Here is an 11,360-nt window from a genome sequence, read left to right as displayed (position 1 = left end):
GTTGCACAAAGACCAAGCCAGGATGAGCAGACACGGATTCATCAAGCCAGGTGAAACCTATCCTGGATAAGTGCGCGTTCACGGCTCCCTCAAATAGACCCCGCCACCGATCACAGATTCACTGATTCACCATGGCAACTAGAGCGGCTTCATTGCTTCTTCTACGGTGTTAAGTAGGTAGCGATAGCCTTTTCACAACAGCAACAAACAGCAACACCTCTGTTTAGGAGAATATTGCAACTAGTTCCGCGACCACCACGTGCGAAATGGTTAGGCACTCCCGTGACGTCACATTGTCGCATGACAGGTCGGGAATGGCGAGTATGTAAAAGTTAATTAATGATCACAAACATTTAAATAATGACCGTGGGTCTAGGTATATGTGATGACAATGTGTAGTGGGCAGTGGAATAACTATTGGTTTCCGTTTGTGGTGACTGCTGACTGAGATAAGGGATGAGATTAGATAGATCCTGGAACTTAGCCTGGTCTGGAGCAGGCTAGCTCCACAGAATAAATCGCCATGGTAACTTATACCATAACATATCCTGCTGCCCCCTATCCCGCTTTTGTGCAACTGGATCACGGATAAATTGAGCCAGGATAACCAAGATATCCCGGCTTAATCCCTTATCCTAGTTTTGTGCAATAGGCCCCAGGACACAAATACTAATCATTGGAAAACAGTCAGTCTCAGTCACACACTTAAACCAGCAGATGCTGTCATTTACACACATGTAGCTTCAGTCTTCTTGTCACATGAGATGAGGCGTGTGTGTGTGTGTGTGTGTGAGAGAGAGAGAGAGGCCTCTGTGCCAATAATGGGTAACACACCACAATGTGTGTGTGTCTGTGTGTGTGATGATTCAGTCTGTGTGTGTTTGTGCAACCACCACCACAATGTGTGTGTGTGTGTGCAGTCACTACCATTCAATATTTAAGATAAATATCTGAATAACATCAGCACATCATGAGTTGGCATTTGTTTTACAAGAGATATTAAATTAGACAACATTTGGAATGATATGTACAGTTTATTTACAATCATGCTTGACGTGGGCAGTATGTGTGTGTTTGTGTGTTTGTGTGTGTTTCCACTGGACTCCTTTTCTTCAGCTGCCTCCTCTCCCGAACCAATTTTTCGATTTCAACTTGACCTCTTGACTTGGGTTGACTTTGTCTCTCCTTCCTAATTCTTGGACAGGCTCCATATTTTTCCATACCTTAACTCATTGAATGCCAAGCTGTTTTCGGGAGCTTTGTCCTAGAGTGCCAGCAATCTAGACCATTGTTGATGATTTTTGTACAGCCACAGCATATTCTGTATGAACACATACAATAGCTTGATTAAAAGGTGAGACTTTAAGCTCTCGGTGGGTGCAAACCGTGTATTTCTACACGCCTCTGTTCCTGAGAAATCCCAAGCTAAACAGTGTCTAGTTTTCATCAAAATCGCTGTTTTTTTCTAGAAGTGGAGATATAACGTCTTTCATGAAATATGAAGTGTTGCCTGTTACTTACTTGTGTAAACTTTCCGGGAAGTGATCAGCGAGACCTGGCGAGACTGCCACCTAGTGATAGACCCACGAAAATTGCCTGGTTTTGACCTGACGTGTATGATAAAATGTCCAGATAAAATGTCCAGATTGTGCGTTTTCATGAGTTTCACGATCGTCATATATTTCATTTCCATTCATCACAGAGTTCCCAAAATCACATATAAGGTGTGTTAGAGTGTCTAGTTTCGTAATTTAATAAAAAAGCTAAAAACGTAGGCCTAATATTACGTTTTTGGCACTCAACGTATGGGAAGGAAAAACTTAATATTACGTTTTTGGCACTCAATGAGTTAATTGTAGATGACATCGCCCATTTGATTCAGTTTATTCTCCGCTCTACCTTTCAATCCTTCCAAAATTCCTTTTGGGTCAACATCGATGGAACTCCATTCCTTGACATCAGAGGGTCCAGGCCATTTAACCTTTGACCTTCTGCCCACTAGCAGTCTCTTTCGTGCTTTGCTTGATTTGTGGCTGCTATTCTGCTGCTGCATGATCCCCATCATTCTCTGCTAGTATGTCAAGTCCTCCTTCTGGTGTAGCAGGGGTACTGATATCCTGCGGTCTTTGGTGCTTAACCCGCCGCATGGACTTCAACCGTCTGACTTTAGCTATTTCATAACAAGTAGTTATCAATGCGGGGCCCCTACTCGTTCATCCAGTCATTTTTTCCTTCCCTGGTGGATCCTCAAGCCTCTCAATGAAGATTCCTTTCTCCATCCACATATTCAAATCTGCAAAGATTTCTCTCTGCCCCCCAGATCGTCCGTACCCGTGATCGTCACCTTTCTCGTAGTCAAAGTCGGTCCAAAGTCCAAAGCCGTGTGGTCTGCCTGTGAGTCATCTTCCGCCCCGCCCCAGCTCTCGCTGACTCCAGGGGTATTCTCATTTGTTTTTCTGTAGCTTAGTTACACTTAGTTACACTGCCTACAAATCAGCCATGGGGGAGCAGCCGTGGCCTACTGGTTAGCGCGATTTCTACAAAGTAATGTTAATTAATTAATTAATTAAAAATATATCATGGAAAATTGAGAAACGATTGCATAAATTGCTCTACCACTGCCCGTCATATTGAGCTGGCCAGTCATTGGTCAGTTTGTGTAAAAGATAAGTGTGAAATTCAAACACAGACTACAGTACGGTGTAGTTCTTTGTCTGCAACTATGCACAGATACTTGAGATTGTAATGAGACCATGATCAGACTTATGTGCACTTTACATTGCCACATTGTTACATTAATGTTATACATTTACAGATATTTTGAAATCACAACCAGAAGTTATTTATTTTCCCTGGGCATTGGTGAGTTGACACACTGTAGGCTATGTTAACTAGTTAAGCTTTGGCCATTCCCCCTGTGTGGAGGTCACACAATGACCCTTTATATGGGGATCAGATGACCATTTGGCCATTTGTGGATTTCAGGCAGGCAGGCACCTTTCTTTGCATGGTGCATAATAAAAGTGATTATTACTTTACATTAGGGCTGTCAACATTATTATGTTAATCTCTGTGACATGTCAATCTCTGTGATTCATTTTGAAATTGATCTGCTCTCTCAGGGCCTCATGTGCCAGCAGAAGACCCATAGGGCCAGGCAGTTAGATTTCAATTTAACACAACACAATATCTCCACTAGATGGCACCATTACTCTTCATAGTCATTGAATTAATGGTGCTGTGTAGTAGGCTATCCATGCATTTTGAATGAGGACATTCTGAATTGGTTTCTTTATTTTACAGTGTTTAAGGTTACGAAATGAAATTCAATACTTTGACAGTTTTGAAGTTTATTAGTCAATTTCATCATACATGGAAACTGTGGTGCTTCCTTATGACCACTAAATGAGGTTGTTTTACTCTTAGGTTAGAGCAATCAACCTATAATGGTAAAAGCCAAGATTAATTGGTCATATCAGCCATGTAGAATTACATGCCAATATTTGTCAATGACAAATGTGTTTTGGCCATGATCTGGGTTGCATAGACACACACCCTACACATCCACGTTAGTCTTTCACAAGCGTAGGCGGGTCTACACCGAGTTCAGAGGAAACGAAACTGAAAGGAGAGAGTGGCTTCAGAGGTTCGAAGTGTTTGTTGTGCTCGGGAAGAATGGCAGAGGCGATTTCAATTAACCAGGAGGACCTTTTTATCTGTCCGATTTGTTTGGATCTACTGAAGGATCCAGTGTCTCTTAACTGTGGACACAATTACTGCACGGGCTGCATTAAGGGCTGCTGGGATCAGGAAGATCAGAAGGGAGTTTACAGCTGCCCCCAGTGCAGACAGACTTTCACTCCAAGACCTGTTTTGAACAAAAATAACGTTTTTGCTGAGCTTGTGGAACAGTTCAGGAAGACCAAAATTCAAGGTACTGCTTCTCCTCAGTGTTTTGCTGGACCTGGAGATGTGGAGTGTGATGTCTGCATTGGGAGAAAACTCAAAGCCGTAAAATCCTGTCTGGAGTGTCTGGTGTCTTATTGTGAAACTCACTTCAGAGTTCACAATGATGCAAATCCAAGAAAACACTCAGTGGTTGATGCCACAGGCCAGCTACAGGAGAGGATCTGCTCTCGTCATAATAAGGTGTTTGAAATATTTTGTCGTACCGATCAGAGTTGTATCTGCTATCTGTGCACAATGGACGAACATAAAGGCCATGATGCAGTCACAGCTGCAGCAGAAAGGACTGACAAACAGGTGAGTGGGCTTCTTGTGCATTTGTGTTTATGTCTGATTACAAATACAGTGCATTGGTGTGAATACATGGAGCCTTATACTTCTCAACATGTCATCATATTCTGCAGTGACATGCCCCTTTGACATATCAGCTAAGTCCAGTTTTGTATGAAATAAGTCACCCTGTGAAAAATAGGCCTACAATGCTTTTAGCCTACAGGTTCTGACTTACCGGTAATGTTTATTGCCACTGCCATGTGTTTATGGGATTTCTAGGCTATTGTCTGTTTCTCATGGAATTATTTCGATGTTAAAAATATTAATATTCTGATGAATTAATGGAACTGATGGTGAAGTAGTATATGTCTGCATTTTTATCAACAGAAGCAGTTGGGGCAGACCCAGAGGAGATTCCAGCAGAGAATCCAGGAGAGAGAGAAGGAGCTGCAGGAGCTGAGGAAGGCTGTGAATACTCTCAAGGTGAGTACTGAGACAATTATACCTGACTACAGTGTGACACCTGTGTGAGATTCTTTTTTACCAGCATTAAATCTCTCCTCTGATAGAAAAAAGAGGATGACCAATTGGGCAGTTTAACATGAGTTTATTAAATTACATAATCACTAGAATAAATAAACAATAAAAAGACAGCAGTAGTATAAAACACTAAATCAATTGATTAGTACAAATAGGAAACCATCACCAGCCACCATTCTGTCATAATGTATCACCACTAGGAAGGAAAGAAACAACAAGTAAAAATGCCAAGGGGCAGCGAGATTTATAACTGCAGTAGCTGTCTTCTCGGCAAGCCATGCAAACAGTTTGAGTCCGACAATGTGAGTGCTGTAGTTGCGGCGGCAGAGACAATGGGAGGAGGGTCCTCGTAATCGTCCAATAGGCTTCTCTCTCGCTGGCGCCTGGTCGTCTCCTACGCAGCTTCGTGGGCTCGTTTCAAAAGGCTGCACCACTGTAGGAGAGGACAAGAAATCACCCCAGATTTGAAACAGGATTTCAAATCTCAGTCACACAAATGCATGTAAGCAGGAGGTTATGTCCCTTTACTTAACTCTGACACGCGTTGAATCAGAGTCTGCATCCCTTTACTTAACTCTGAAACCTGCCCTCCTCTTTGTGTGTCTCCTAACAGAGCTCTGCACAGACAGCAGTGGAGGACAGTGAGAGGATCTTCACTGAGATGATCCACTCCATTGAGAGAAGGCGCTCTGAGGTGACAGAGCTGATCAGAGCTCAGGAGAAGGCTGAGGTGAGTCGGGCTGAAGGACTCCTGAAGCAACTGGAGCAGGAGATTGTTGAGCTGAAGAGGAGAGATGCTGAGCTGGAGCAGCTTTCACACACAGATGATCACATCCATTTCCTCAAGGTAACTGTAGTGTAGATAGATGTTAGCAGACAAAGTGTTTAATTTCAAACATTATGCAATCCTTGTTGGAACATACTAATTAAAAAACATAATTAAAGTGTTGGTTTTCTGTTGAATGTTCTTGCACTCAGTGGCAAAGCTCTGCTATATTGCACTCAGTGGCAAGGCTCTGCAATATACAACCTCAGATATGCATTAGATCAGGGGGCTTCAAATTTTCTCAGATCAAGGACCCCTTGCTTGATATAAACCTTGTAGCACTGCATATTGCATCAAGTTGCTTATTAAATCTGACCAATAATTTTATGTAGGACAATGTATTTAACATGAGTAGACAGTAATGGCGTATACGATGCTAATCCATTAAAATACCGATTTTGGACAGAGATCATATATTTATAGATCAGATATAATTACGTTTCTATCCATTCATCTCTCTCTCTCTTTCTCATTTGTAGAATTTTCAGTCAGTCAGCCCTCAACCTCAGTCTAAAGACTTATCCAGCACCTCTGTCAGCCAAAGCTGGTCTTTTGAGGCTGTGAAGAAATCTGTCTCCACACTGAAGGGGCAGCTGGAGGATTTCTTCAAGCAGGAAGTCATGAAGATCTCTGCAGCAGGTTGGTTATATAGATATTCAGTAGAAAAGGAGAAAAGGTCACATACAATAATGAAGTTTATACAAAGTGCAGTCTTTTATACTTTTCTGTTATAGGTTGTTATAAGTTGCTAAAGGTATATGAATTGTTCAGTCCAGTACTCTTAGAAACTATAAAAATAATTGATTGAAGCCTGCGCCTACACCTGTGCATAGTGATATTCATGCCGTCATGATGATCAATGCTATGGTTCATTAATTAGGCAAAGTGACAAATGCTTACTCGTGTTATGTGTGAACAGATATTTTGGTCATTCAATGTGTAATATACCAACTTAATTGACCCATTTGCTCTGCAGTTAGTTGGGTTAAGGAATTGATTCAAATGGTTACATTTCATTAGAATCATCATTTAGCTGACGCTCTCATCCAGAGACACTCGCTTGCAGTGAATTAACTACAGGAACTACTGAAGCAACTTGGGGTTAGGTGCCCTGCTCAGAGGCACAATGGTGGCAGCCCCTGGGCTCAAACTCACAACCTTTAGGTGTTCCATTTGGAAGCTCCCGAACCACTAGACCAGCAGCCCCCACATCTGAAGGTCTTCTGAACCTGCTCTTCCCATCCTGATGAAGATCAGTGCTGCTGGAATGAGTGCATCTCCATCTTCACTTTGGTTCAAGTTTGGTTAATTATAATGCATCTCTTCTTTCTCAGTGTCTGATGTCCAGGCTGTTTTTACTGAGCCAGTAACCAGAGAGGAGTTCTTAAAGTGTAAGTTGGTCTGGTCTACAAACACTGAGACACACCTGTATACATACAGTCATTCATTCAAGTATTTGTGGAATCACACACACAAACACAAACACAAACATAAACACACACACACACACACACACACACACACACACACACACACACACACACACACACACAGAAACGTAAATACACTTATTTTAATATTTTGAATACAAGCAGTGAAATACACCTATGTTTACACTTATATACAGCCATTCATACAGAATATGTACATAATCACTTACACACACACACACACACACAACACACACACACACACACACAACACACACACGCACACACACGCACACACACACACACACACCTAACCAAAATACAAATCTAACTTTGTCCTCTCTTCTCTCTCATCAGACTCCTGTCACTTCACACTGGATCCAAACACAGCACACAGAACCCTCCATCTGTCTGAGGGGAACAGGAGGGTGGAGAGGAGAGCTGAGCTCCAGTCATATCCTGATCATCCAGAGAGATTTGATGTGTGGTCACAGGTGCTGTGTAGAGAGGGTGTGTCTGGACGCTGCTACTGGGAGGTGGAGATGAGTGGGGAGGTTCGTATAGCAGTCTCATATAAAAGCATCAGCAGGAAAGGAGCGACTGAGTGTGTGTTTGGAGGTAATGATCAGTCCTGGATGCTGCACCTCACCAGCTCCAGCTCCTCTTTCTACCACAATAATAAACAGACTAAACTCCCTCTAGTGGCCAGCTCCAGAATAGGAGTGTATGTGGATCACAGGGCAGGCAAGGATTAAAGTTCTCCGTCATAGGACGGATTTCCGTCAATTTGATTTTAGAAATGTCATATTTGAGATCGATGCAGATCCGATGAGAAAAAAAATAGGAGGGGGGGGGGACTGTCACCTTTGCTTTTCCTTTTTTAAGGCAACTACAAATATTAGGTAAATGTTTAAAGACCTAATAGTGTTCTTGAGAACTTACTGTGTCTCAATCGGTGACCGCTCAAGAAGACACGTCCTATACGGCCTACGTCAGCCATGAGTTTCGCTTTGTATGTTGTAGCTACACACTTGTCTCGGGCGTTTGCTTAAAAAAAAGAACACGTATGGAGGACTATAACGGTCTAAAAGTTAGATTATAGTGACACAATCGAGACAGCTGATGAGGTTGGCCAATCCGTTTAACTTTTTTGGATATGATATTGTGAGCTCTATGTGCGAATTCGGAGGCTGTGTTCTTTCCGTGCATCAATGTAGACACTTACTATCGCGAACTCTTGTCAGGGGAGGTCATTCATTTTGGGTGTCACCTATGACTTACAGATAGCCTGCTATGCCACCCGATGTAGGCTACTATTATTGTTACCGTTTTTAATCAATGCAACTAACATTATGTGTAAAGCGACGCAATATAAACCGTAGCCTATGCAATTTATTATCCCGTCTGTTATGACATAAAACAATGTTTTTCACAATTTGCGACGGAAGGTTTTGCCTGAGCGTGTCGAGTAAGGGGGTCAGTCGTGTTTGTGACGCACAGACAGCCTTGTAGCCTATTTTGCTTAGGCCTCACTTTTAACGACAATAGGTTGTGAGTGTATGTTGACAAAAAATAACCATACAATTAAAATAGTCAACTTAAAACTTTGCTATAAAATATTAATTTATAGCACAAAACCATAACCAGTGGGCCTACCAGAACCTCGCATATTAGCGTCATGATTTGTGTGCGTCTATTTGGCAAGGCCACTAGCTGTCATGGATGCGTTGTTGCTAAAGGAAGGCAGGTGTCAAAAGTTAAAAAATAAATGCAGATGGGCAGCTGTTGGAAACGGGGGAGAACTAACAAGCCATGGTGTAAAGAAATTAAAGTGCCAGGAGTTTGCTTTTGCGCGGTTCGCTGCAAGAAAATTGTTTATGGATGCAATAGGAAAACGTTTTAGCACGCCACCAATCAGAAGACCGCCATAAGGTTAACGTTCGTGCACTTCAGGACATCTTCCCTACCTGGTGCAACTAGCCACCACGACAGAGGTAGGCTACGTTTATCTATGGCTGACCGTTTTTACGTTTAGAAAGTAGGCTACGCATGTTCTTTCATAGCGCAACACGACCTGTCCTTAACCATATCGCAACCTCTTGTCAGCCTTATACAATCTGTTGCTGAAGACAAAAGCGCCGTCTCCAGATTGTCGTTACAAATGCGCAGACCTCCTGCATGAGCACACACAGTATTGCTGCTCATTGGAAAACTGAGTTGTCTGTAAAACTCAAAATTACCATGTTATCATTAAATGCGGATGAGGCAACAAATGGAAATATGAACAATATCTAGAATGTTCTGATTTGTTACTTTGATGAGGAAATGGGAAGTCTTGCAAACTTGATTTTACTTGGTGTTGAATTGCATATTAACAAGAAAAAAATCTCCCCTTTAAACACTTTTGGCCTGAAGTAATTAAATAAGAGTGTGTTAAAGCCTTTCTACAATATTGCTGCAGTAGAAAAGAACAGCAATGGTTAATCAGCAATGGTCAGGGATGGTACTAAAATCTCAATCTCAATCAAGAACACTCTCAATTCGCCTTATTCACATGGCGGCCATTGGCGGCTAAAACGAGGCTACAGGGTACACAAACCATAGGATTGTTATGTTCTATGCATTCACCTGTAGGTGGCATTAATTATATAGTAAGTGTACCCTGTAGCCTCGTTTTGGTTTAAACAATGGCCGCTGTGTGAATAAGGCGAATACTCCCTTTACTTTGCTGTTTGCATCTTTTTGTACATTAAAAACCAATAGGTCGCGACCGCAAAAGGGGTGCTATCTCTATAGGTAGATATGAACAACGTATGACTTATGGCCTGAAAAAAGTTCAGTCAAACGATTTTTTTTCACTTTAATCCCTGGGCAGGAACTCTGGCCTTCTACAGCATGTCTGACACAATGACCCTCCTGCACAGAGTCCAGACCACATTTACTCACACACTCTACCCTGGGTTTTATATATATTCTGGATCATCTGTGAAGCTGTTGTGACCCACACTGTATACAGCAGGACAGAAATGTAAAGACCCCAGATACAGATAGATGCTGTTAACACACACACACACACACACACAGACACAGACACAGACACACACACACACACACACACACACACACACACACACACACACACACACACACACACACACACACACAGTATACAGCAGGACAGAAATATAAAGACCCCAGATACAGATAGATGCTGTTCTCATATCCACACACACACACCCATGAACACATTCCATCTCATCAGCACACATATAAGCCTCCACTCACATGTAAAGATCCGGCAGCTTCCTCTCAGCTGCCTGAGATTCTCTGTTGTTGGGGAAAACAAAAGACCAAATCCACTCCCTCATCTCTGGACCCCAGCAGATATTACAGCGTCTGCACCTCTGCACCTCTGCTGGAACACACATCAGCACACCACACATACACTACTGGGTGGGAAATGTGTTGATGAGCCCAGTGTTTCACCCCCTCTGATCCTCTCCCACAATCCACAGACTTCTGAAGTTCGCCTACAAAAAAGCTACCCTCTTTGCCCATATAAGGAGATTTGGTATCTAGAGATTTTACTAATGGGAAAATAACATGGGGATTTTACTAATGGGAAAATAACATGGGGATTTTACTAATGGGAAAATAACATGGGGATTTTACTAATGGGAAAATAACATGGGGATTTTGAATTATTTCACCTGTTAAACTCTCACGGGGATAAAGAAAACGGAAATGCAGGCGTTTTGTTCTACACATTTCTGTCCTCTGCCTTCGAGTGGATACTGTGATCTTCGGTACGTTAAGACGGCACACTTTGATTTTGCTACCCCAGAGCTATATTGCAATAAAACTTGCCATAGAAGTAAATATTTATGAGGTTGTACTCGAGATTAAAAAAATATATCTGATGTATGATAAAATATACACTTCTTGTTGCAACACGACTGACTCAATCTCTGTCCAAATGAATCAGATATTATAAATGGATGTTACATTTGCCCTTTTTAACAATAAAAAAATCTCACATGATCACTATTGTTGACAGGGTATATTTCATGTTTGTGAGTTACGCGATTAATTCAATAATCCATTTTTGTTTATCAATCCATCTAAAGCTGTTTGTTATGAATAAATAAGAAAGGGTCAGGGGGTCAGACATCAGTACATGATGTGGAAGAGTGTGTGTCAGTCTGAAACTAGGATCAAAAGGTCAGATCAGTCTTGGAGTCTGGCCCTCTCTGGCTCTTGCTCCTCATTCAGGCACAGTAATGAAGAGACACAACTCCCTCTAGTGGCCAGATCCAGAACAGGAG

General features: G+C 42.0%; 1 protein-coding gene across 1 annotated transcript in view; it reads left to right on the top strand.

The window, feature by feature from the left end:
• The first annotated feature begins 3,618 nt into the window (after positions 1-3,618).
• Positions 3,619-11,360, top strand: part of LOC143106466 (uncharacterized) — a 34,552-nt gene continuing 26,810 nt past the window's right edge. Inside the window, exons 1-6 of the mRNA XM_076270741.1 lie at positions 3,619-4,263; positions 4,627-4,722; positions 5,393-5,626; positions 6,085-6,244; positions 6,940-6,996; positions 7,393-7,781. Of these exons, the coding sequence (XP_076126856.1) occupies positions 3,676-4,263; positions 4,627-4,722; positions 5,393-5,626; positions 6,085-6,244; positions 6,940-6,996; positions 7,393-7,781 (1,524 nt within the window). The 5' untranslated portion in view covers positions 3,619-3,675. The remainder of the gene's footprint in view (positions 4,264-4,626; positions 4,723-5,392; positions 5,627-6,084; positions 6,245-6,939; positions 6,997-7,392; positions 7,782-11,360) is intronic.

This window comes from Alosa pseudoharengus, unplaced genomic scaffold (genome assembly GCF_046254945.1).
Source record: "Alosa pseudoharengus isolate Yale_2024_CS ecotype anadromous, Long Island Sound unplaced genomic scaffold, YU_APseudo_1.1 YU_APseudo_1.1_scf_6, whole genome shotgun sequence".
Taxonomy (NCBI): domain Eukaryota; kingdom Metazoa; phylum Chordata; class Actinopteri; order Clupeiformes; family Clupeidae; genus Alosa; species Alosa pseudoharengus.
The sequence above is the reverse complement of the archived record's forward strand: the minus strand, read 5'-3'. Positions and strand labels throughout refer to the sequence as shown.